This window comes from Muntiacus reevesi, chromosome 3 (genome assembly GCF_963930625.1).
Source record: "Muntiacus reevesi chromosome 3, mMunRee1.1, whole genome shotgun sequence".
Classification (NCBI taxonomy): Eukaryota; Metazoa; Chordata; class Mammalia; order Artiodactyla; family Cervidae; genus Muntiacus; species Muntiacus reevesi.
The window spans coordinates 26709538-26736698 of NC_089251.1; the positions used below are offsets into that span (position 1 = coordinate 26709538).

The window sequence follows — 27161 nt, forward strand, 5'->3', positions numbered from 1 at the left end:
CAGTCCTTCCAATTTATCTAATTTCCCCACCTGAATTGTTTCCCCATCCCCAGCAAATAATGTTCAGATCCTTTGACCTGAGTCTGTTGTCTCACTCAGCATACTGAGAAATTGACAATAAATCCTAGTACCTTTCCTGTCAGATCTAAACTGGAGCTAAAATCAGACCTTCTTTCAGTCTTAAATTGTCTTCCTTTGGTGCCCACACTTTAAGCAAGCCAATATGCTTTTTCCATTCCAACATTCCTGTCTGCTTCCAAGGCCATTTTTATATATCCTGTGATGTTCCTTTTGGCCAGTCGTGCCCAGCCAAATGCACAAAACAGGTCTCCCTGAGAAATCCTTACTAAACTTAATATATTTGGATAATACACACTTGTTTTCAAATGTATGTGTTATCTTTTTCAGCACCAGATAACATCCCTATATGTTTTCTGGCACCTGATCACAGGCTCCCTATACTGGACTCAGGAAACAAAAATCAGTTTTCTAAGCCGGGGGAATTCTAATCAACTGGTTAAGTTTAAGGCATGTTTAGTTGAAGCTACTGATGGTCACATCCTTAAAAATTTTTCTCTAAATACCTTTCCATAGTTCTTATACATGAGCTCTCATTTATTCCCCCGTAATACCATTTCTTTGTGATATATTAGTATAACTGATTGTGTGCTCAAAGAAGTTTGGAAGATAGCACTTGCTGTATGTCAGGTCCTTTCAAAAATGTTGAGAAATTATATGTTTCATATAATATTTATTGCCTTTGATGTGTTCGTTTTTCATTTCTTCCCTTGACAGTTTAGTTGTTTTTAATTGTTTCTGGGTTTCTTTTCAGGTGTTTATTTTAATGGACCTTCATCATAATTTAATCTGAATTTATGTAATTCTGTTTTATTCCCTCTCCCACAATATTCTTGATCAAAGCCTTTCTATTTAACCTGAACTTAAAATTTTAACTTTGAGAGCATGAGATTAAATTATAGGATGAGTCATAACACTGTTTTGACTGACATTGTTTCATTGACAAGAAAATGTTTCATTTTCAAAATAATTGTAATTCAGCTTAATTTAAGAAAATACATGAACAAAGTTGATATAAGTCAAAAAAAATCTTGACAATAATATATAGATATTGATGTTTTTATTATAGTAAAGACAACATAAACCAAAAAAGAATGAATCATCTATAATTTAAAGAACTACTTTCTTCTAAAAGTTATAAACGTTAAAGCTGAAAAAAAAATTTTTATCAAATATGTAAGTGGAAAAAACAGGCTTATCATGAACATTTTCAAAAACATTAGGTTATGTTGTTATAGCAATATTTATAAATATATAATTTTATTGATTGAATTCTAAAGTAAAACAAGTAAATTTAGAATTTTTTGTTCTTGGTAAATAGTTTAACATTTAACTCACAACTAAAGTCTGTAGTTGTGTGTCTCTTTCTAACATCAGAATGAATTAAAAATGGCATGTAACAACTCACTTAATCTGTGTTAACTATATTTAGATATATGTATTACAATCCCCTGATCACAGCTTCAACAATACCCTGGCAAAAATGAGAAAAAACAAAAAAAGTTAGCGATATAGTTCTAAATCATATTCATCAATTTAATTATATGAACTTTTATGTGTAAATACCCTCTACAAGTTACACTCTAAAGTAACAAGACTGGTTTATACTATATCAAGAAAAAAAATAGATCAAAAGTTTCCATTTTAAGTATGATTATCTTACTAATACAAACATTTAAAAATTAAATGGCTCAATTAGTAAAGAAGTAAAAAAAAATATGAAACCTTTCCTTCTATTTTCTACCAACTATTTCACAGTCATAGCTTAAAGACACTAAAATTTGCACTTAATCAGGGACATTTATTTCCTTAGAAAAATGTTACTGGTTCACCAGAAACTCCAGTAGCATTCAAGCATTTGTAATGGCAGATTACTAGCAGGAACATTCGAGTATGCTGAAGTATTTACTACACCAAATGCTCGTTATTTCCAGGTAAAACATTTGAGTAGTTTAACGATGTACTTGTCCATATTCATTTGCTTGCAACTTCTCCAAAATGTCATCAAGTGACTAGTTGTTAAGGCCAAAACCACATATTTTTAAACATTAGAAAATGTAAACACACTTTCAGACACTTCAGTACAAGATAAAAGAAAAATGTAAGTTCTCATTGGAACAGAAAGAGTGAAATTTTCTCACCAAAAATCTAATCTGTCTAAAACTCAGATATTCTGTCCTTTAGAGAGCAGGATATAAAGTGGTCATCTTCAAGCATTTTTGTTCACATGTCCCCTAAAATAATTTTGACAAGTAATACCTTGTGCATATTTAAATTGTATGAAAATTTTCATAACTTTTATGTAACAAAGTATGCAATTTTGCTGTATTATAAATATTGATGCTTTAAAATAAAATTTAAACCAGTCTTTTAAATGTATCCTATGTAATATTAATAACATACTGAATTATTACTATTGTTCTTCTAAAATAAAATATCTCCTTAAATTTGTATTTCCTTTCTGCTGCTTCCACAGAATTTTATTCTACTTGAATCTTGAAAATCTGTTCTTGATCACTCTCTTACACTTTCTGACATAAACTTCATGCAGACAACAAGCACATACATGTTTACATCTAGATTACCTTTGAATTAATTTTCTTTGACCAAAGGCTCTAATTTTTTTTAATCACCTTGGTTGAGTTATCATTACAACTAGGATGGGCACACAGTTGATCCAAACAAGAACTCAATCACAAATTTTGAGATAAAATCATTAAAAAAATAAAAGGTAAATTTTAATTAGAAAGGTATCTCTTAATGGAATGAATTGGGAGAGATGTGTTTATGAAACCTTAATTTAAAAAACTGTTGAGAGACTTCCCTGCTGGTACAGTGGTTGAGAATCCACCACCAATGCAGGGGACATGGGTTTTGAGCCCCAGCCTGGGAAGATTCCACATGCCGCAGAGCAACTAAGCCTGCCCACCACAACTACCGAGCCCGCACTCTAGATCCCCCCAGCCACAACTACTGAAGCCTGTGCACCCTAAAGCCCAGGCTCCCCAACAAGAGATGACACTGCAACGAGATGCCCGTGCACCACAAAGAAGAACAGCCCCCTCCCTGCAACTAGAGAGCCTGTTCGCAGCAACAAAGACCCAGCATGGCCAATAATAAATAACTTTAGAAAAAGGAGATTTTACCTTTCCAAGAAATTCACCTTATTAAAATTCAGGGTAAGCAAGAGATATCCCTTTCTTATGTAAAGTTAGGAGATTGGTGGCACTGAAATGAGAGATGGGAAAAGAGACTGCCAACTGACCCCAAGTTGCATTGTAAGCAGATCAATTTAAGGAAGTGAAGGATTTGGAAACATTCCTTTAAAATGTTCTGTGTCCCTTCATATCCCTTGAACGTCTCTGCAAGCTCCGAGGTAAGCTCCTACTGAAACAAGAACTGAACCCTATGGTCTTGCCCCCTTACCATGTCCTCTGCCTGCCTTTTGTCTGTGGAAAACTTTACTCAAAGAATAAGCTTAATCAGAGAAGTGAGAAATTTGGAAACAAACAAAGACTAAATAATATAGTCATTACGCATAGTCAGGGACCTTCAGTTTTTTCTCAAGAGCTATAGATAATATTCTGAGCCATATCCTGTGAACTGTCTCATCAATACTAACATACTAGGTGGAAGAAGTTAGCTACCTAATGACCAGACTGTAGGCAAGACAGAAACTGCCACAATTCAGAGAACTGGCCACAAAGAAAAGAACAAATGAACCTCGGAATAGAAGATTAAGTACACCTAAAACAACCAAGATGATGCTGGTCAAACCACTGAGGACCAATCTGAAGATGACTGTTCTGTTTCTGCATGTAGTCCTCCACCCCCGGCTATAAAAACTCTCACCCCTGACCACCCCCAGATGCCGGCATCTGAAATAAAGCCAACTTTACTTTCCACCAACCTGGCCTGTTTACTGACTTTTGAGCAGCAAGGGCACACTTTTGGTAATTATCGCAGTTTGAATACTCCTCAAAGATCCCTACGAACAGTGTTGTTAACTTCAGCTGGGCTAAGAAAAAGTACTCTTCCTGAATAACTCCTTTGGCTAAAGAACTGCTTTTGAAAGTTTCTGAGGTGGTACCATGTTACATTTTGAAACCTACTCTTTGACCACCTGGCTAAACAAAGTTATCACACTCCATTCATCAGCTGACTTGTCTTAGTAAGAAATAAGAAAGTCCTATTAAGGAATCAGGATGATAGCCCTGGTTAAATAGAGCTCAATTAGGAGCTTATACTGCTGTGGAAAAGCACTAGAAAAATAATTACACTGCTTTCACATGCAAATAAAAATGGGTGTAACAGTCTCCTAAAATATTTAAAAAGAACTCTTAAAAAATTAAGGCTGTGTATTTCTACTGTTCATCTTAAAACTTAATGAATAAGGCCCTTATCCTGTGAAATGTCCTCAAATGTCCATTGTAAGACCTAGGTTGGCTTCAAGCAGAAGCAGAAATCCTTCCAAAAAGGATATGTTTCGAGTTCAGTCTCTGCAGATATGAGTTGACCTTATCCTGGAATGCCAGTGTGGCTTCACACGCACAAGCATCTTCTGTGGAGATGAGTCTTCGTGCTTCTTCAACGGCTGGAGGCAATGACAGTACATAAACCGTTACAGCTAATCAGAAATCATAGGAAATCGGGAAATCAACAATTCAATACTTCTACTTTTAAGACTTAAGCTACATGCATTTTCTAGGAGATAAGAGCCACAGAAAGAGGAGAAAATACTGTGGGATGTGTCAAAGAAGAAACAGAGATGTTGAGGAAAAGTTTACAATTGTCAAAGCTGGGTGATGGTTACATGAGAGTTCTACTCTTCTCAATGCTTTTGTGATGATCAGAAATTCTCCATGATACAAAGTTAAACTGTTTTAACACGATGTAGGGAGAAGCCAAGAATGCAGAGATAAAGACCATCTCCTTGTGATACTGTGTCTTCGTTAAGAAATGAAAATGTTCACTAGGGAGAACAGGGTGGAGGTTCCTTTAAAAACCAATGGCGGGAAGGACGTCTGGTGGAAAAATAGAAACATTCCATCCTGAAGACATTTGGAAACCACTGGAGGATTCCGATGGTAAGAGGCAAGACTCAAAACTGTACATCAGACTTGAATACAAGAAAGCACACTCCTGTCCAAGTGCATGGATGAGACTTAAAGGGACCATCGTTACCTGAACATGTCTTCTTGTCTTCATTCAAAGTGTAGCCAGTGTCACAGTCGCAGTGATAAGAGGCATTGCCGTCATACACACAGATGTGTTGGCAACCATGAGAGCCCAGGGCACACTGGTTAAGAACTGGCCAGGATTGGGGCAGGAGAGAGAATATTCACAAATTACAATCGGAAACGACACCGATTTCTGGGAGAAAGAAGCTTTGGTTTGGTCCCAACTTGGGCACATATGAATCCTTCAGTCACCAGTCTCCCATGTTTCAGAAGGAGGGAGCCTCTTGCTGATTCCTCCCCCACAGCCCTTTCCCTGCTATTTATTCCAAATATTTTGGATTCTGCCTCTCTTTTTTTCACTGTCCACAGTCCTGGAGGGCTGCACTGCATCTTAATTCTATTCCAGAACTTACCTCTGGCCTTTCCCTAACACCTCCAAGCTCTCCAGCTATATATGGATCATCTTCACCATTACCAAAAATAAATTATTAGGGACCTACTCACACATGGAGTTAAATTTGATGCTGCACAAAAAAGAGTGTATTGACCGAGGGCCTGTCTTTGATGCTTAAAGTGGTACAGAAAATAATGACCTGCGAGCTCATGCACACACAGAGAGAGAAAAATAATAACGGTGATGGCGGTGCTGATGATGTGTATGGTTGGACAAGAATGTATTTTTTATCTGTCACAAATACATTACAAGAGCAAAGGCTTCCTGGGGGACATAGGTCCTTCTCGGCAATTATAGGAGTCAAACTGTTTGTTCCCCTCTAAATCTCCTCTTAAGTGTCATTCCATGCTTCCAAACTTTCCATGGCTCAATATTGTTGTTCAGTCACTCAGCTGTGTCTGACTCTTTGCAACCCCATGGACTGCAGCATACCAGGCTTTCCTCTTCTTCACCATCTCCCAAAGCTTGCTCAAACTCTTGTCCATTGAATCAGTGATGCCATTCAACCATCTCATCCTCTGTCGTCCCCTTTTCCTCCAGCCTTGAGTCTTTCCTGGCATCAGGGTCTTTTCCAATGAGTCAGTTCTTTGCATCAGGTGGCCAAAGTATTGGAGCTTCGGCCTCGGCATCAATCCTTCCAATGTATATTTGGGGTTGATTTTCTTAAAGTCTGCATATTTTATCACTGTTTCCATTGTTTCCTTATCTATTTTCCATAAAGTGATGGATCCAGATGCCATGATCTAAGCTTTTTGAATATCGAGTTTTAAGCCAGCTTTTTCACTCTCCTCTTTCACCTTCATCTGTAGCTCACTACTGCCTATAAAAGAGCTTTTCATGGCACACAAGGCCCTAGATAATCTAACCACAACGTCTTTCCAACTTTCACACTGATACTCCCTTCACTACTACAATTGAGATGTTTCCAGTAAAATGCCTACTAGCAAAGCATTTCTTTTACCCCTCAGCCCAGCTTAGCAGCGATTCCAGAGATAACAAGCGGACATGCCTCCAGCCCCCAGCCCCTGATCTGGGGCCCCACGGTTAATTTACTAGCTTTCCCACTGCCCAGTGAGGGGAAGGCAGGCCAGTAGAGCAGATCTGCCCCACGTTGTGTACCCCAGTTTTAGCATGGCATCCATTATTGCTGTAAAATATATAAATACTTATTTCCCACCATCGCATCTTTCTTTTTCTATCTCCTTTCGTTGTCATGTGCTTTGCACCATGAGACGGTGTAGCTCAGTGTTTGAGAATGTACGAACCACCAGATCAAGTGCCTGGGTTCAAATCCTGGCTCTGCTACTCACGAGCAAGTAACCACCGGCAAGTTACTCAGGTGTTATGAGTAAATTTGCTGTGAGCAGTAAATGTGTGGCTGTCGCTAAAATGCCTGGAACAGCGCATGGCACCCAGCAGACCCTGAAGAATGTGGGTGAACCATTACCTGGAAGTGCTGCCTTAACTGAAGTCTGTCTTAACTGAAAATCTCCTTTGATTGCTTCTTTTTAATAAGGTGGTTCATTTTATTCCATAATATCTGTTAGTTTACATGTAAACGCACTTTGTTTCCTGTTCGCGGGTCTTCAGTGTAAAGGACCCGCTTAGAGTATCAACAGGGATACGCAGGGTTTGAGAAGAGCAGCCTTGAATCCGAGTCCCACCCTGTGACCTAGTCCCACCCACCTCAACAAATTGACACAAGCCCCTCCCCTTGCCCATGCCCCCTCCACTCCCCCAGTCCCGGCCCTCTGGCCACCCCCAGCCTCTCCTTAGTTATGGACTCTCGCTACCAGTGGTTGCTTTCTTAAGGTACTGGTTCGGGAGTAATCAAAACCATAGCATTGGCATGTATACACCACCATGTGTAAACATAGCTAGTGGGGAGCTGCTACATAATACAGGGAGCCCAGATCAGTGCTCTGTGATGACTTAAAGGGGTGGGATGGAGGTGAGTGGGAGGGAGGCTCAAGAGGGAGGTGATATATGTATCCTTATGGCCGATTCACGTTGTCGTACAACAGAAAGTAACACAACATTGTAAAGCCATTATCCTCCAATGTTTAAAAAAAAAAAGAAAATGACACTTTTTCGGTTTGCACCCCACCTGTCATAACTCAGAGGCAGAAGCTGATGCTTCCTTACATGCCCACACGGCTAAGCACAGTCCTGGGAACAAAATAGGAGCTCAGTACTGTTTTATTGATCTCATTTTGTTTTTTAAAGGGCAAATTCGTGATGTGCCACTTCCTTTAATCTCTCTTGAAAAGGTCACATATTACACCTCCTCAAGGAAGAGGAGAGTATACATAAAATTAAAAAAAAAAAAAAATACTGACTATGCCAAAATTAAACACCACCTTGAGAGCTAGGAATTTCTCAGAGGACTGCTTTTACATTATAAATGCCACTCTGTTCTCTCAGTGAGTTTAAATCAAATTAATGAGGATTAGCAGTTCTGGCACGGGCTCCCTCACCAAGTCATAAGCCTCAGATTCACCCAAGATTGATCATCTAGAAACTGTCAGTGAAGGACTTACTTCAAACTTACTGGAAGATCTGTGTGGGTCTAATTCAGTCATTTACAAAGTCTCCTTTACTAAAAACGACCCAGCTTTAAGTTGAACACTACAGAAAAGTTCCAGGCCTAGTTTTAATTGGAAAAAGATCAGTTCAGCCTATCACACCAAATAGTTACTGTCCCACGGACTTCCTCCAAAGTTTCCTATTTGCTTTTCAGAGATATAAAATTTTCCTGGACCGTACATCCAATTAGCTTTTCTTATATTCCCCCACTCCCTGCCCATTACCAGTAATTTTCTGAAGTGAGCTATGTCTGCAAAACCTAGTGAGCAAACTGCCCCCCTAGCAGTGTGTGCCTTGGTCTGTAAGCATGGTAGAACGTCTAAAGTCCAATTGCTTACCTAACTTTAAAGAATCTCTCTCATGGTGAATTGAAACTTGGTTTCACTGCAGTAGAAAGGGTCCCGTATGAAAGAATTTACTGAGCGGACCTTACCTGAACACGTTTTTTTATCTTCGTTCAGAGTGTAACCCTCGTAGCACTCACAGTGGTGGGACCCAGCTCTGTCATTCACACAAGTGTGCTGACAGCCATGCGTGCCCAAAGCACACCGATCTTGAGCTGCCAAGCGGAAGTCCAGAAGAAAAGAAATTAAATGTGGAGAGGTCTTTTATTACCCATATGTAGAAATCTTCTTATTTGCAGCTAGCAATGCAAAAAAGGAGAATTTACTAGGAACCACTCAAAGCCATCAGTAATATTTACTCTTACTAGAAGTTAGCTGAGTAAAACAAACCCGTACACACACAATACTTAGTCTTCTATCTTCCCCTACTCCTTTTCATAATCTATGCTGAGTTTATATTGTTGGTCTTTTCTTTTATTTTTGGTTTGCTTCTTTGTCTGGCCTCACCATGTGGCATATGGGGTCTTAGCTTTCTGACCAGGGACTTGAACCCACAGCCACTGCATTGGAAGCATGGGGTCTTAACCACTGGACTGCCAGGGAAGTCCCCTATACTGAGCTTTTATCATCTAAGTATCTCACAAATGCTTTCTAAAGCATTCCTTTTAGATTTGCTGTGTTTATGCTGAATCAAAGGGATTCCAACAGTTGTGGAACTAATTATACTAGATTCAGAAAGACACAGAATCTGCATTTGAAGAAACTGTAGCTCAGTCCTCTCCTGTAATAAATGAGGAAACCAAGTCCAAAGGAGATCAACTGACTCAGAACAGCATCAGAACTCAAGACCCAAACTGCACTTTTGTACACTTCTCTCTCTACTGACATGATATTTTTAAACTATTGTTTATCTTTGTGAACTTTTCATTTTGAAAAGTCCTACACTTCATGCCATTTCCCCAAATGTAAACATCCTATACAAGCACAGTGTAATGACCAAAACCAGGAAACTAACCATGATACAATGCCCTTAACAAACCAAAGACGTTATTCAAAGTCTGCCAGTGTTTCTACCACGAATGCCCTTTTTGTGGCCCAGGATCCAATCCAGGCTCACACATTGCTTTAAGCTGTCACATCTCCTGAGTTTCCTCCAATCTGGGACATTTCCTCAGTCTTTCTTTGTCTTTCATGACTGTGACACTTTTGAAAATTACTGAAAAATTAGTTCATGGAATGTCTCTCAGTTTGGAATGTCTCTCAGTTTGGGTTTGTCTGAGGTTTCCTCATGATCCTAAACTTTTATCAAGAAAACCACAGAAGTGCTGTTGTGCCCTGAGAACATGACGACAGAAGAAGTGTGACATCACTGTGTGTCACGTGATGACAGAAGAAGCATGATGTCACTGTGTCACTGCCAGTGACATCAACTCCGATGACTTAGTGAAAGTGGCGTCTGCCAGGTCTCTCTGCTGCAGAGTTACTGCTTTTCTTTTTTTAAGTAACAAGTGTCTGATGGGTTGTTATTTGATTTTAACTAAATTGTCTTCAGCATCTGGAGAGGACAATTAAGGCTGGGGACAGAGAAGGAAATGAACAACACACTCACACAGGTAAGTCATGAGACAGCATACTGCCATTTTTAACTTTTCTCATAAGAAATGGGAAAAGCCCAAGATGGCAACAGACAAAAAGATATCAAGTTCCCTGTTGAGATGACCTCCCCAACACTGGCTTGGGGAGGTAGGTAGACAGAAAGGCAATAGTAAAGCCCCTGCCCCCACTTACCTGAACACGTTTTCCTGTCTTCATTTAAGGTGTAACCTTCGTAGCACTCACAATGATAAGAGCCAGTTCTGTCATTCACACAGATGTGTTCACAGCCATGAGTGTTAAGAGCACACTTATCAATAGCTATCAAAAGACGACCAGGACAAATGTCAACACATGGAAAACATGGTAAGCAAATAACTATGGGCCATACCAGATACATCCATGCACACATACACACATATACATACACACACATACACAATGCTAATGAAATGGGTCAGTCTGACACAAGAGGATGCCTACTGGACGGGAGGGTTGGAACTCGCTTCCTCATCTCGGTTCTTTCACTAACAGACCCCATGACATGGGTAAGTCTTCTCTCCCTTCTTGGGGCAGTGGGGACGGATCTCAATTTCATTTTCTATAAAATGATCAGGTTGAGTTAAATGATCTCTTAAGTTTTCTTCCTCTCAACAACTATTTTCTAGGATCTAACAAAATGGACCTAATTTGTACCCTTCATTGACAGTATGTGAGTATTCATACAGCAGATGAGTGAGAACCTCCCTAAGTTTTCTTCCACTTCTAGATTCCATGAGAACCTAGGGTTACAGAGAGGTAAAAGTAGCTTGTATTAAGTTAAATAATATCCAGGAAAAATTCCAAAATCTCAAAATACCAAGAGTTTTGTCCTTTTCCTCTACTAACCCTTCTCTCTAAAACAAGCCATAACTACTGTAATAGGCTGTTTTGGGTATTCTCTCACTTTCCCCCTCATGTTCCTTTTCAAGGAAAGTTGTTGATAACAGTATATCTGCCACAAGGCAGTTAGCAGAAAAGCATAAGGCCAGTCCAAAGTCTTGGGGAGTGAGTCCCCAAATATGTCCCTGTCAGTCAGTCCCTTAAGCAGGCCTCACCTGAACACGTCTTCTTATCAGCATTCAAGGAATATCCTTGGCTGCATTCACAGTGGTGCCTGCCATCTCCATCACTGATACACACATGCTGGCACTGATGTGTGCCCAACGCACACAGATCCAGAGCTGTGCAAAGAAAATTTACAACAGTCAGTGTCAACACATCAGAAGCATTTCAGATACTTCCTCTCTTGTTAAAAAAAAAAAAAATCACTCTGCACATTCCTCTCCAATTCCATCTTTCAGTTCAGTTCAGTTCAGTTGCTCAGTCGTGTCCAACTCTTTGGGACCCCATGAATCGCAGCAGGCCAGGCCCCCCTGTCCATCACCAACTCCCGGAGTTTACTCAAACTCATGTTCATCTAGTCGGTGATGCCATCCAGCCACCTCATCCTCTGTTGTCCCCTTCTCCTCCTGCCCCTAATCCCTCCCAGATCAGGGTCTTTTCCAATGAGTCAACTCTTCGCATGAGGTGGCCAAAGTATTCTTCTTTAGTTCACTCTAAAAATTGACTATTTGTTTTCTGCCCCTGGCTTATTTCTGCCCCTTAGTAATGTTTAAATTAGTAATGTTTAAATGTTACTAATTTAAAATCATAGATCTTGTAGTTGAGTTTCTCAAAGGAGAAAGGGATTTTTGAATTTGGAGCTGAAACCAAACAGTTACATGAATCAGGCAATTCAGTGTTTTATCCAATGTATCTACCTGGACAGAGAAAAAGACTTGTGCTCTCCAACAGCAAGAAGGGAACAATATTGTACTTCCTGAAGTTCTACAAGCTAGTTGTCCCACTGCGACCAGAAGCCGGTTTCCAAGGGTTTTATAGTGAGTCTAAACAGAATTCATCCCCAGGCATTGCACTAGGCCTGGAACCCCCTCACTCTTTGGGCAGCAATACATGTTTGAACATGCAAATGGTGGAGGGCAATGCAGGTAACTGCCTTTTAAATACATGGTACGGGTTCCTGAGCTCAAATGTATCTGCACGTGACTCTCATATCTGCAAGGAGTCTAAACTCACATGTTGTATGAAAAGTGAAAAAGAAAGTGACAGTGTTAGTCACTCAGTCATGTCTGACTCTTTGCGACCCCATGGACTATAGCCCGCCAGGCTCCTCTGTCCATGGGATTCTCCAGGCAAGAATACTGGAGTGGGTGTCCATTCTCTTCTCCAGGGGATCTTCCCAAACCAGGGATCAAACCCAGGTTTCCTGCACCGCAGGCAGATTCCTTACCATCTGTGCCACCAGGGAAGCCCCATCTGCTATATACGAATCAGTGAAAGAAAAAGAACACAACACATTAGCTAAATGGCATCCTCATCTTTTTGCTCCTGGAGCCATTTTTATGTCAGATTTTTTTCCCAAGTGACATGTTTTGATAAAAGAATCATGTATTTGGTCATTTCTGAGAAACCAAGGAGGCCTGTAGGAGCAGGCTGGCACCCCTGTGGCAGTTCACCCAGCCCCCACAGTTCTGGCAACAGGACAAGGCTAATATTTTTCCAAGAAGGGCCTTTTCATGGAATAATCTTTCCAGTCGGTTGACTACAACAGCTGCGCCTCAGTCTTTTTTCAAAGACAGGACGTTTTTCCCCCAGAACAAGAAGGTCTCTTGTACCAGGATGAAAAGGTGGCCACTCACCACTTGTTACTTTATGTCCTTCAAGCCCAACCCCAGGTGCTAGCTTCGAGGCCCAACCTTGCCACAAAACAGCATCTTCATGGAAAAGTTCTCACCCACAAATACAGGGGGGGTTTCCTGGGAGAAAGAAAGCTATTTTCTTTTGGGAAACCAATGACTGCCGAGTTAATGCCACTAAAGCCAAGGACAGCTTGAGAAGACCCAGTGTCCTAAGGCAGGAAACACAAGAGGGCCCCTGCCAGGTCTGGCTGAGATGAGGTCAGAATTTGCTCCAGACCGAGACTTCATCTCCCATTTCCTGATAAACTGTTGATTACTGAGTTTCACTTTCATTTATGTATAAAGTCTCCTTAAAATTGACAACTGTAATTGTTGGTTCACTTGCTTGTCTCAGGTCCAGCCCTAGACTTTTGCTTGATGGTAGGCAGGGATTACCTTTATCTTTGTATCATCAGTGATCAATAAACACATATTGAGAAAACAAATGCAGAATAAATTATACGGCAACAGTAATCTATACTTTAAAATTCACCTGAACTAGAAATTTGTCCACACCTGCTTGGATAATTCTACAGAGTTTTGAAAGATTATCTCCAGATGATTAAAATAAATGAATATAGATAGAAAGAGACAAAGGAAGAGAGAAATTTTTTAAAGAAAAACAAAAAATAAATTTAAAAGTAAAAATTAAAAAGTTCGAGTCCCACAGATTCATAATTTTGATCAGTGACTAAAGATAAACCTGAGCCTTGAATGGATTCATATTCATGGGTTTGGCTGATTCATGCTAAAAATTCTAATTAGATCAGCATGTTCAGATTTAAACTCCATCCTAAAGGAAGAAAGGAGAGGGAGGACAGTAGCAGAATAATTAAAAACTTAAAATATTAAAATAAAGAACCAAAAAATAGCCTACATCTTGCTATCTCAAAAATGAGCTGAAATCCTAGTCTCCCTGGTTCTTAATCTTGCCCCTCCACAAGGAATAATCAGAGAATGAGCTGAATCTGAAAACTAGAGTATTTGCGAAGTATACACTCTGATGGACAGTTATGCTGGACAAGAAGCCAGCCAATCTTTCTAGGGACAGATGCAGGCCCTGTCTTCTGAGAAAAAAAACAAGCAGAGTTCTGTTAAATCTAGAGATGGTAAAACTAAAGAAAATATCTGGAAAAAATGCGGTGGGCAGAAGGATAGAAGAGAGGTGTCTGGTTTTTTATTTGTATTTTCTTCTGACCCCATCAGGGAACAGCAGGATCATTTACCCTGGATATTTCCAGAACTTCACATTTCTAATGCAAACAGGAAGATTTTATGAGCAAACCAACTTATATATAAGGCAGCTCTATATTCCTAAGCCAACAAAGTATGCTTAAGTTTAGAAAAAAAAAAATCACATACCAAAAAAAGCGTTGCTTATATTTAAGTTTTCCATAAAATTAAAAAAAAAAAGAATAAATCTCTTTTTCTTCAGACACACGATGTCTGACTATAACGTCTTTTCTAACTAGAAGCAAAGACTTACCACAAAAGGTCTCCTGGAATCTAGAGGAAAGTTTCTCAATGACCCCATAGGTCTCCACGTAGAAAACGTGCTCGTCCAGGGGTTCGCTGGCCATCATCTTGAGGGACTCCATGTCGGCCCGGTCCACGCCCACAGCGTACAGCTCAACGCCGGACGCCCGGGCCCGCGCCGCCACCTCGTTCACCTGGTCCTGGGGCCGCCCGTCCGTCACGATGATGGCCACCTTGGGGATGTCGGAAGAGGGCCCTCGAGCTCCTGCCTCCACTGTGAAGGCTTCGTCCATCGCCGTCTGGATGGCCAGGCCCGACATGGTGCCCGTAGACAAGGGCGTGATCCGCGCCACGGCTCGTTTCAGGGACTGCTTATCCGAGTGCGTCTGGAGATGGAACTCGATCTTCACGGTGCTGGCGTAGTTCACCACTGCCACCCGCGTGTCCGCCGGCCCGATGTTCAGAGTGTCGATTATTCTCGAGACAAACGTTTTCACTTTGGTGAACTCCAGGGGCCGTACACTACGAGAACTGTCGATGATAAACACCAGGTCCAAGGGCCTGCTCTTGCAAACACCTGCAAAGAAGGGCATGGGCGACAGTACACGGCTCATCGGCGAGCGGACCACAGTCAGAAGGGGAGTGTTGTGACTAGCATCCCTGGCCCCAGATACCCGACTCTGCTGTCTGCCTCAAGACCACCCGCCCTTTGGACGTTGAAAGCACTGAGGCCTTTCAGGATTCCCCAGTGAGAATTCACATAGTGGTGTGACGTTTCCTCAAAGAGCTCCCCTCTTTGAATGTCCTGAACTTTTCACCTGGAAAGTTTCATCCTTCTGCTTAAAGTTTTGTTCAAAGGTTCCTCTTTGATGCACAGGAATGGACTTCAGGCCTCTCTTGGGCACCTTGGCCATCCCTGAACCCTGTCTGAACTGAACTCAGGGCAGCCTCAATGCCCCCTCCATGGCCTGCTCAAGCCTCACAGCCCCTCAGACAACCGCAGAGTGTGAGGCGAGGCACGCAGGTGCTCTCCTGCTGACTTCCTTCTTTTTCTCCACTTTCAAGGTGGTGAAAACTGCTCCAGAGCAGCCCTAAATTCTCCCTCCATCTGGTCATTCACTCAAGTTTAGTGAACTCTGAGGTCCAAATAGCTCTGAGTTTAAACCTCAAAAAGTGGAAAGAAGGGTGACCACTTCATCTAGTCCACGTTGAGGTCCGTCTTTGTCAGCATGTCTTGTTTCAAGAAGCAGAGAGTTTGACCTGGAATCTATCCTACTGCTCCCACCAAATTCTTAGTCACCTCTCTCATTTTTTTAATTCTCCACATTTTTTTTTTTACGGTAAAGCGTCTGCCTGCAATGCGGGAGACCGGGGTTTGAACGCTGGGTTGGGAAGATCCCCTGGAGAAGGAAATGGCAACCCACTCCAGTACTCTTGCCTGGAAAATTCCATGGACTGAGAAGCCTAGTAGGCTACAGTCCATGAGGTCACAAAGAGTCAGACACAACTGAGCAACTTCACTTTCACCGTGTATTAAGCCAAGGGGCTACAAAAATAATAATAATAAGCCAGATTACCTGGCCTCAAGGAACATGTATCATTCCCAAACAAAAGGACTTGGCACATTGTAGAGACACAATACAGTTTTGTTTTCAGCACATCCTTCTTATCCTTTCCCCCTCTAATCTTGTTCTATACTCCTCCCTCTCCTAGCCACCCAAATCAAATCCAAGAGAGAAGCCATTCCTCCTTCTTTCCCAAAACACACACACACACACACACACCCAAGCCCTGAATCAAAATGATATCCTTTGGCATGAAATATCACTCAGGGTTCTGTCCTTTCCTAATAGGAGGCTGGCTGGAAATTGATAAAACTCTAAGAGAGCAATTTACTCAGTGTGTAAGGAGAAAAGGTGTAGGTATTTTATTTATTCAAAATTAAACTCCTAGCTAAGCAGTTGATGACAGAAAAAGCCCTGTCTGCAATAGGAATTATGCCTCTGTATAGTTAAAAAACAAACAAACAAACAAAACTGGTAAGTATCCTCTTGCTTTTAGCCTGATTCCTAGAGGTATTAATTAAGACAATAAATAAATCCTACCTTCGATAACACTTTAGATATCACAGGATTTCAACCCAACAATCTTGTGAAGTTAGAGATGCAATTAGAGATGCAAGTTAGAGTTGCTTTTATACCTTTATACAGGTGAGGTACCTGAGACTCAGGGAGGTGTAGAGCTAGAAAGTGGTAGAATATAGATAGGACTCCAGGTTTCCAGACTCCCAGCCCAAAGGGACTTTTCATTGCCTGATTGCCTCTCTAAGGCAGCATTTTCTGCCACCAAAATTAACATTATCTCAAGTACTTAGTAAACATCTTGCTTGGTGACTTTGAGCCATCAATCTGAATATGCTATACGTCATGTATTTAGCTAAGTCAAAAGGAATTAATTCTTTAAAAAAAAAAAATAAGTAACTCCAGAATTTCGTTTCATCCCTGATTACCATGCACTGAGAGCAAAGAAGAAAGTCTTTCCAGGAGATGGATCTGGCTGTGTTTGCATAATTTAAGTAAGAGGGAAACCACATATGATATGAACCCCATATCTGACAGTGTTGTCTCTAACACCCAAATGGTGTCCTTATTCATGTTGAGGTTATGTTCTTGCAAGTAAACGTGCAAGATTCATTTCCTTCTTCACTTGATTTTTCACAGGGAATCATCTATGGGAGGTTACAGGGGTGTAGTGGGCAGGATAAGATAATGCCCTCCCCTCACATATGTCCATGACCTAATTCCTAGAACCTGTAAGTATGTTTATTTACAAGGTAAATGAGACTCTGCAAGTGTGATTAAGTTGAAGATTTGAGATGGGGCGGTTATCCTGGTGGATCCAATATAATTACAAAGACTCCTAAAAGTTGAATAGGGAGGCAGAAGAGATCTGGGAGATGACATGTGAGGAATCATCCTGCCTTTGGTGGCTTTGAAAATGGAGTGAAAATGTCGTGAGCCAAGGAATGAGGGTCACCTCTATATGGTGAAAAAGAAAGAGAAATGGATTCTCCTCTAAGATCTTTCCAAAAGGAAAGCAACCCTGCTGATACCTTAATTTTAGTTCAGGGAGACTAGTGTCAGACTTCTGATCTGCAGAACTCTTAGACAGTAAATATGTGCTGTTTTAAGCCACTAAATTCATGATAATTTATTACAGCAGGAATAGAAAATACAGGGGGCTTAGCAGGATGTTCTGTGAGCATCTGCTTACTTCCTGATTCAGACCCCCTTTACATTCATTGTTTTTGAATCTCACCTCCCTTTTCTAGATAACAACACTTTGATTCTTAGAAATCAAGAAAATGAGAATCTGAATTTCCGAAAATGTTTCCTTACTCACAATAATTGTCAATTTCTGAGACCTCCGCTAGAAATAAAAGTTCATAGCAAAGCCTAGCAATTTCTGGATGCAAAAAGGAGAGAATTCGAAAAAGAGTGGAATGCAGTGCTTATTAAAGAATTGTCATTTAATGTTGGTTTTGATTTCAAGTAATAAAGAACCAGTGCTGCTCAGGGAACATTGACTACCCCATGAGAAATCCTTCCTTCTCTTTCTAGTCCCTTCTCCAAGGAATGTGGATCAGGACGAGAGGTAAAATAACCTCTGGAAGAAAGACTTCTTCCCTATCCTCATTCTTGACCTGAAGCAACCCACTGGTCGGGCTGCATATAACCACTGTGAACCCTGGCACTCCCTGTCTCAATGGCCGTGCCCTTGCCATAGCAAATCCAGTCCACTAGAGCTGATGCAGGAAAGAATCCTTTGTGTTTTTCCTCAACTTTACTCAAAAGGTGCATTAGAGGTGGACAATCAAATCAACCTGGCGCGTGAAGCATCACTGGCCGGATGAGACTAGACATCCAGAAAATGGTTTGGTGCCGCCTCTCTTTAAAGCCAGACTTTAACAACTTCTGATGCTGGACTTTTTGGTAATGAAGATAAAAATGTTATGTAAACCATACTAAGAGCTTGGTAGCTTGAAGCAGTGGAAAGACCCACGCTTGGGATATCGGAGCCCCGAGCTTTATTCCTGGCTCTGACCCTGATTTGCTGGATTCTCTCACCCTGACAAGGCTCAGCTCCCATGTATGTGCTGTCAGGGGCTGTGTTGGATCACCTTCCAACTCTGCTCTCTAGGAGGTTTCCTCTGCCCCAAGAACCAACTACTGACCCAAAAGTGAATTGCTGTTGTTCACCAAAGACCAAAAGTGTCCTGGGTGTTTGAGCATGTAAGAGAGCACAGGTTGGGGTTGGGGCACAGTCAGCCAGAGAACTGAAAGCAGAATTTCAGGGAAGGTTTACTGACCTGAACAAGAGGTGGGGTCTGGGACAGAGAGCTGTGAGGAGCCCCCAGCTGTTCCCACAGCTGCCCCATCCTCTCTGCCCAAGTCTCAGGCGGCAGTTGCTGGAGTCTGAGCTTCAGGAGAAGGGAAGTCTAGCCCTGGCTAGGAGGGACCTTGGGCATCTCCCTTCCCTTCTCTGGACCTCAGTTTCCCCACAGGACTTGTCCCGCAGGGGAGGGGATCTTTCTCCTGCCCACCACATCTGGCTTGAGCGGGGGTGAAGGGAATACTTGGTGGGTGACCAAGGAGTTTCCTTTTTTGACTCCAGATTCGCCTGCCCACCCATCCAGCCCGCCAGGCCCTGGTCCAGGATCTCCCTCGCTCCATGCGGGTGTACTTCCCTGGGACCCTCTCCTATCCCTCTCGGTCAGGGATCCCTCTCCCGTTCCCGCCCAGGCCATGTACCTGCGCCGCGGGCCCCGCCGGGCTGGCCGGCCCCGGAGTAGGGCACGCTGGCGGGGGCAGCCGGAGCGGGGCGGCGTCCGGGGCTGCCCCCTGGGCCGCGGGTCCCCAGCCTGCGTAAGCCCGGGCGGGCCATGGGGCTGGGGGCGGCGGGGGGCGGTGGCAGCAGCAGCAGCGGCCAGAGCAGGAGAAGCAGTCCCGGGAGGTGGCGCGGCATGCTGGGCTCCGCGCTGCTGCCCGTGTCCGTCGGCGGGTCGTCGCTCAGTGGCTGGGTCGGTGGCTGGCGGGTACCGGGTTCCCGGGCGGTCAATTTAAAGGTCCCGCGGCCGTGGGCCCCGCCCCTGCAGCCTGGGGTCCCGCCCCTCGGCTTTAGGCCCCACCCCTCGGCCTAGGCCCCGCCCCCGAACCCGTCCAGGGCAGCGGGCCGCCCGGTCCAGTGCATTCCCGCGGCGGACCTGGAATGTCTGGGGCCCTTCGGCCAGCGGCGCGGTGCCCGACCCCCGCCCGCCGCCGCTCCGGTCTCGTCTGGGTGGGCTCGGCCCGCTGCCTCCTGGCCGGGTTCTACCCCTCTCGAAATTTCTGCCTGGCCGTACACCTGGGGCCTGGTCGACCCCCAAACTCGCCCTCCTGACCCCCAAGGCTCCCAGTTAAGGAGGCCCAGGCTTTACGGTCCAGCTCCATCCAGGTTTGCCCACCTCCGAGTTTCCCCTCGCTCCTTACAACTACATTTTTTTTTTTTTACAACTACATTTTTTTCCCCAGCCAGGGAACCCAAGTTTTGCTGTGGGCTCTCCTAAAAAAAAAAAAAGAAAACAACCACCTCACAGATTCTAGCAGCGTGAATAGAAATACTTTCATCCTAACTTCAAACATCCTAAACATTTGAACTTATATTACCAGGAATAGAAAGTCAAACATACGTTTCCCCAGAGAGCCCTCTGTGAGCTGGAAGGACAGCCTGTACCACAGGCTTCAAAGGCTCTCCCTCCATCCCACTTCCTCCCCCAGGGGTGATGGTGGTGGCAGTGCAGGGCTGGAGCCCACCCAGGGGACCCTCCAGGAACTCGTAGTCATGGGTAGAGAGAGAAGCATCAATGGTGTACCTGTCTAAGGAAATATACTGAGGTCAAGGAGAGACTGGCTCTGCCTGAGGAAACCAGGAAGGCTTCCAAAAGCAGGTCACTGCTGAGCTGGATAGTGAAACACGGCAATGAACGTGAGTCCCAACAGAGCCTGTGTGGTCTTCCTACTTTCAGACTATTGCCTTTTAAATATCTACACTCCACACAGTAACCTTAAGATCACTTCTTAAACCTTGCAACTTCACTTCCAGTAAACTCCAAACTCCTTTGCGAGGCCACCTCCTCTACCACACTGACCACATCTGAAACTGTACTCTTCTCTCCATGCATCAACCACACTAGGCTTTCCCCTTGTCCTGGAGGACGCCAAGCTTGTTCCCATCTTGTGGCCTTGGCACTGGGACATCCCTATATCTTAGTTTTTTCAAACTTATTTTTACCACAATCCACTGTGTTGGTGGTGGTTTAGTCACCACGTTGTGTCTCACTCTTGCGACCCCATGGACTGTGGGTTGCCATTTCCTTCTCCAATGCATGAGAGTGAAAAGTGAAAGTGAAGTCACTCAGTCATGTCCGACTCTTAGCGACCCCATGGACTGTAGCCTTCCAGGCTCCTCCGTCCATGGGATTTTCCAGGCAAGAGTACTGGAGTGGGTTGCCATTTCCTTCTCCAATATATGTCTGTATATTGTATTTATTTCTTTACCCCACTCAACTGTAGGCTCCAGGAGCATAGAGCTGATGCCTGCATTGCTCACTGCTGAACTGCTGTAAATTCTCCCTCACTGTGTGCAGGTTTACAGTCTACAGTGGGACCAGGATTTCAGGAAATATTAATAAAAGTTCACGAACAGAGCTGATATTTAGCCCTACCTTGACAGGATAGTAAATAGGCATGATAGATTATTTGTCAGAGAAGAAATAACCTGGCATTGCTTTTTCCAAGAGTCGAAGGATGCTGAGGAAATGGCTTCACTCCGTTTCACTCCACTGCCTGACAAGAGCGGCTCTGTGCTGGGCAAGGGCTCTGCAAACAGGCCCTTCCTCTGGCCTCCTCTAGCGGGGCAGTTGGTGTTCCTCCACCACAGGTTCCTTCTCTCAAGAAATGCAGGGTGAGAAGCAACATGAACTATAATGGTCTGTTTCAGCACATTTGCAGGTAGGCATATGTAGAGAGTAAATCTATTTGGTTAGGTTAGGGAGTAAATTATGGGTAGCTTCCTTTAAAAACTCACTTTACTACTGCTCTCTTATTTTTACAGTTTTAAGAAACTGTTTCTTTATCACTCCACTCTAGCTCGGTTATGCTCTGGTAACGAATGACTCCAAAATCTCAGGGTCTTCTAGCAACAAAAATACATCTTGCTCTGTTGTGTGTCTTGCATAGATCTACATCTGCATTCTGGCACTCAGACTTAAGGGGCAGCCTCAATCTGGAATATGCTGGTCTTGAGAAAAAGGGGGAAAAGGAGAGATGGAAGAGCCAGATGACAGATCTGTGATGATTTATTGTTCTTTCCCTAGAATAAACTTCTGGAGTGGAAAGTCTGAATGAACAGAGCTTCTTTGGTTGTGTACCATCTATGTCAGAAATTTCGTCTGATGTGGTTTCAGCTACCACTCCTCTGGTGCTGTGCTTAGTCATTCAGTCATGTCCAACTCCTTGCGACCCCATGGACTGTAGCCCGCCAGGTTCTTCTGTCCATGGGATTCTCCAGGCAAGAATACTGGAATGAGTAACCATGCCCTCCTCCAGGAGATCTTCCCAACCCAGAGATCAAACCCACGTCTCCCAAATTGCAGGCAGATTCTTTACCATCTGAGCTACCAGGGAAGTTCCAAAATCTGGGTCTCTTGTCCTAATCCTGCTCCTAGGAAGTAGAACTCCATCAATTACCCTTCCTGTGGCACTCTATTCACAGATCACAAAAGTACCCCCAAGGTCAAGCATTTCCAAGAGTGAACTTATCCTCTCCTCTTCAGTGAACTTCCTCTCCTTTATTCTCCTCATTTCTGCCAGTGATACTGCAATCCTTCCAGTCACACAGACATGAAGGCTTGGTGTCCACTTCCCCCTCTTGAGCTTTTGGTATTAAATAAGTTATCAAGTCATCTACCCCACATCTTCACCGGTTCATATCTGTCCAATTCTCAAGGCTTATCTCAAATCACATCACTATAGGAAGTCTATTCATATCTTTCCAACCAGATATGATCCTCAAAGGAGAGGGAGGGGAAGACAAGAAGAAATATGTGAAGACATAATGGCTGAAAAAGTTTCCAAACTTGATGAAACCTATAAACCCACAGATCCAAGGTCAATGAACCCTAACCACAAGAAACACACACAAGGGATAGTTAGGGATTTGGAAAGGTCATGTATACACTGCTGTATTTAAAATGGATAACCAACAAAGACCTATTGTATAGCACATGGAATTCTGCTCAATGTTATGTGTCAGCTTGGATGGGAGTGGGGTTTGGGGGAGAATGGATACATGTATATCCACGTATATGTATGGCTGAGTCCCTTCACTGTTCACCTGAAACTACCACAACATTGCTGATTATTTATACCTCAATACAAAATAAAAAATTTAAAAAAAAATACACAACATAAAAAATGTACATAATGTAAAAAAAAATGTACAATCGAGGAACATCATAAACAAATTGCTCAAAATCATTGATAGAGAAAAACTTTTAATTACCTGAAGGAAAAAAAAAAGAGAGAGAGAGAGGCTTTCCATACAGAAGAACAAAGTTAAGGAAGACAGCAGTTTTCTCAGTGGAAACTATGTTTCCAGAAAGATAATGCAGCCACATCTTTAAAGTTCCAAGTGAAAAAAAACCTGACAACCTAGAATTCCATACCCTGGGAAAATAGCTTTTGAAAACATAAGTAAATCAAAGACATTTTTAGACATGCAAAAGCCAAAAGAATTCAGCAGCAGCAGAACCATGCTGGGGGAAAAAAAAAAAAACACAGAAAAAAGTAATACATGTCCTCTGGCTGAAGAATGATAACAGATGGAAATGTGTACCTATGAATGGAATGAAGAGCACTAGAAATGATAACTGAATGGGTATATATCGAAGTTTTAAAATTATTTTTCTCTTTAAAAGATAATTAACTGTTTAACCAAAAAAAAATAAAAAGTCATAGAAGGTCTGAGGAAGAAGGAATCTGGGCAGTCACTTGTTTGCAAAGAGTTATTTACTAATTTCATTCAGCCGATGGGAGGGCCAGGAATATAAATCAGCTTTCCTGATGCCTTATTCGGATTTTGAGCTACCTAACTGAATGATGACAGATACAAAACTCCTTTCTAACAGACCAGAAAACAGTTACTCTTTTTCTGGTTTCTAGGTCAAATACTTCCTCTTCAGGCCCTCCTTTACCCATTCCTTGCTCAACACAGCCCCTCATGATAATATTTGCACAGTGCTTTATAACTGCCAACCTTTCCATGTCTGTTACCTCATTTGATCCTAAGAACAACTCCAAGAAGTCCATAGGCCAGGAATTTGCATTTTCTTGATTTTACAGATGCAGAAACTGAAGCTCAGATCCCAGTTAAATTTCCCAAGATGAGAGAGTAATAGCTTGGTGACACGAGGAATTGAATTTCATCCTTCTGACTCCAGATCCCATGCTCATTCCACCATTCTGCCTCTCATGTGTCCTTATTCCATTAGGTGGCAACATTCTCTTGCTTGTAAATTATTTTCTCATACTTTAAAGTCCTGACTTTACTAAAATAACAAACAAACAAACAAACAAAGCAACCTCAGAAAAGCAAAATTGCAACTTTTTCTTTCAGTCAACCCTTGGGCTTATTTATAACATATTCCTCCTCTCAGCAAAAGGAGACCTGAAAATGGCACACTTAGCATTTGCCTACAAGGAACATTGGAACGAGTCCACGATGACCGAACAAATTAGTCACAGATTGGAAAACAGGGCGATTGGTACACCATCAAACAGAAGGAACAAAATGTACAGTTTATCAATAGGAAATTTCTTGGTCTCATTTTTAAGACCCTTTAAATGTAGGTGTGGGGGCTTCCTTGGTGGTTCAGTGCTTAAGAATCTGCCTTGCAATGCAGGGAACAGGGGTTCAATCCCCGGTTAGAGAAGATCCCACATGCCTTGGAACAGCTAAGCCCATGCATCACAACTACTGAGCTCCAAGCTCTAGAGCGTGCAAGTCGCAGCTGCTAGGCCTGTGGGCTGCAACTACTAAAGCCCTACAGCCAGTGCTCTGCAAGAGAACACTGCAATGAGAAACTTGAACACCAAAATGAAGAGTAGTCCCAGCTTGCCGAAACAAGAGAAAGCCTGTGGGCAGCAACAAAGACCCAGCACAGCCCAAAATATATAATCTTTTTAAAAAATTAACTAAATGTAAGTGTGGTGTGGCCCACATTTAGATGATACCAAATTTATAGCCATGAAATTAAAAGATGCTTGCTTCCTGGAAGAAAAGTTATGACCAACCTAGACAGCATATTAAAAATCAGAGACATAACTTTGTCAACAAAGGTCCATCTAGTCAAGGCTATGGTTTTTCCAGTGGTCATGTATGGATGTGAGAGTTGGACTATAAAGAAAGTTAAGTGCCAAAGAATTGATACTTTTGAACTGTGGTGTTGGAGAAGACTCTTGAGATTCACTTGGACTGCAAGGAGATCCAACCAGTCCATCCTAAAGGAAATCAGTCCTGGGTGTTCATTGGAAGGAATGATGCTGAAGCTGAAACTCCAATACTCTGGCCACCTGATGAGAAGAACTGACCCATTTGAAAAGACCCTGATGCTGGGAAAGATTGGAAGGTGGGAGGAGAAGGGGACGACAGAGGATGAGATGGTTGGATGGCATCACTGACTCAATGGACATGTGTTTGAGTATACCACGGGGGTTGGTGATGGACAGGGAAGCCTGGCGTGCTGCAGTCCCCAGGATCGCAAAGAGTCGGACACAACTGAGCAACTGAACTGACTGAAATTTATACTAAAAATAATCTATTACCAGTGAAAATTTTGTGGAGACAAATTGTTTCATTCAGTGAACATCCCGCTGCACCTCACCCCCCACACCTCCAGTTTGTGTAGGTCATTGAACTAAGTGCTACGCTGCTGCTGCTGCTAAGTCGCTTCAGTCGTGTAAGCCCATGGACTGCAGCCTACCAGGCTCCTCGGTCCATGGGCTTTTCCAGGCAAGAGAACTGGATTGGGGTGCCATTGCCTTCTCTGAACTAAGTGCTATAGATGGAACAAAAAAAGAAAAGGCCTTATTGCCAAGTTGTTCACTAAGAGACTCAGATACACTTAACATGAGCTGTAATGGAGGTAAGTACTCCAGGAAAGGAGGCAGGCCAACTCAACAAGTCATTCTCCAAAGCCAGTTCACTGGAAGTTCACTGTCAGATGATCAGAGAGAATAGGAGAAGCCCATGGCAACCCACTCCAGTACTCTTGCCTGGAAAATCCCATGGACAGAGGAGCCTGGTAGGCTGCAGTCCATGGGGTCGCTAAAGAGTCGGACACGACTGAGCGACTTCACTTTCACTTCTCACTTTCATGCATTGGAGAAGGAAATGGCAAACCACTCCAGTGTTCTTGCCTGGAGAATCCCAGGGATGGGGGAGCCTGGTGGGCTGCCGTCCATGGAGTCACAGAGTCGGACACGACTGAAGCGATTTAGCAGCAGCAGCAGAGAGAATGGCCAATTCATAGAATTTTCCATGTACTAAATCTTTCATGGGCTTCCCTGGGCTTCTTTACCTTCTTTCAGATGGTAAAGGATCTGCCTGCAATGCGGGAGACCAGGGTTCAATCCCTGGGTTGGGAAGACCCCCTGGAGAAGGTAATGACTATCCACTCCAGTGGAGCGCCTAGAGAATTCCATGGGCAGAGGAGCCTGGTGTGCTACAGTCCATGCTTTTTCATTACAGCAAATGTGCTTACAATGCACAGAGAATGTATATTCTGGTGAGCTCAATCTTTGGAACAAGGATCTCACAGGACTCGAGTTCACAGACCTTGGAAACACTTGAAACTTCACAGAGCTTTTGCAGCTACACTCACAGTGATAAATTGGAAAAGTGAAGCAAGATGGCCAAAAACCACAACAGTGGCATGGAAGAATGCAGATGTAGACAGGTAGAGAAGGAAACTGAATAGATTTTTAAAAGAAAGTGAAGTCGCTCAGTCGTGTCCGACTCTTTGCGACCCCATGGACTGTAGCCTACCAGGCTTCTCCATCCATGGGATTTTCCAGGCAAGGGTACTGGAGTGGGTTCCTATTTCCTTCTCCCCCACCCAGGAATTGAACCTGAGTTTCCCGAATTGCAGGCAGGCACTTTACCCTCTGAGACACCAAGTGAAGTCACTCAGTCGTGTCTGATTCTTTGTGATCCCATGGACTGTAGCCTAACAGGCTCCTCCATCCATGAGATTTTCCAGGCAAGAGTACTGGAGTGGGTTGCCATTTCCTTCTCCAAAAAAAAAACAATACTGGAGTGGGTTGCCATTCCCTTCTCCAGGAGACCTTCCCAACCCAGGGATTGAACCCGGATCTCCCGCACTATAGGCAGACGCTTTACCGTCTGAGCCACCAAGGAAGCCCTTAAAAAGGTAAGACAAACCTTAATAAAATATTTTGAAGGTCAAATAGCAGACAGACTTTGAAGGTTGGGTAGTTGATAATGCTCAATGATAAAAAACAAAAACTGAAGTTAGGATAATAGAACTCTGTCAATTAGGAGGGCATCAGTA

The 27161-nt window shown here is 43.0% G+C and overlaps 1 protein-coding gene across 1 annotated transcript; it reads right to left on the reverse strand.

Annotated features, from left to right (window-relative positions):
• Window positions 1–1285: 1285 nt before the first annotated feature.
• Window positions 1286–19516, reverse strand: MATN3 (matrilin 3). Its single transcript, XM_065928772.1, has 8 exons — window positions 19303–19516; window positions 14502–15068; window positions 11333–11458; window positions 10431–10556; window positions 8732–8857; window positions 5263–5388; window positions 4562–4672; window positions 1286–2086 (listed from the first exon to the last, which is right to left on the reverse strand). Exons 1-8 carry the CDS (start codon window positions 19514–19516, stop codon window positions 2031–2033), a joined length of 1452 nt encoding a protein of 483 aa, XP_065784844.1. The 3' UTR covers window positions 1286–2030.
• Window positions 19517–27161: the final 7645 nt, after the last annotated feature.

Coding starts and splice junctions, on each gene's coding strand:
- MATN3 (XM_065928772.1), bottom strand. CDS start 19,516: ATGCCGCGCCACCTCCCGGGACTGCTTCTCCTGCTCTGGCCGCTGCTG. Junction 8,858..10,430: donor AGACAGGAAAACGTGTTCAG/GTAAGTGGGGGC, acceptor TCCGCTTGGCAG/CTCAAGATCGGTGTGCTTTG. Junction 4,673..5,262: donor AGACAAGAAGACATGTTCAG/GTAACGATGGTC, acceptor CATTGCCTCCAG/CCGTTGAAGAAGCACGAAGA.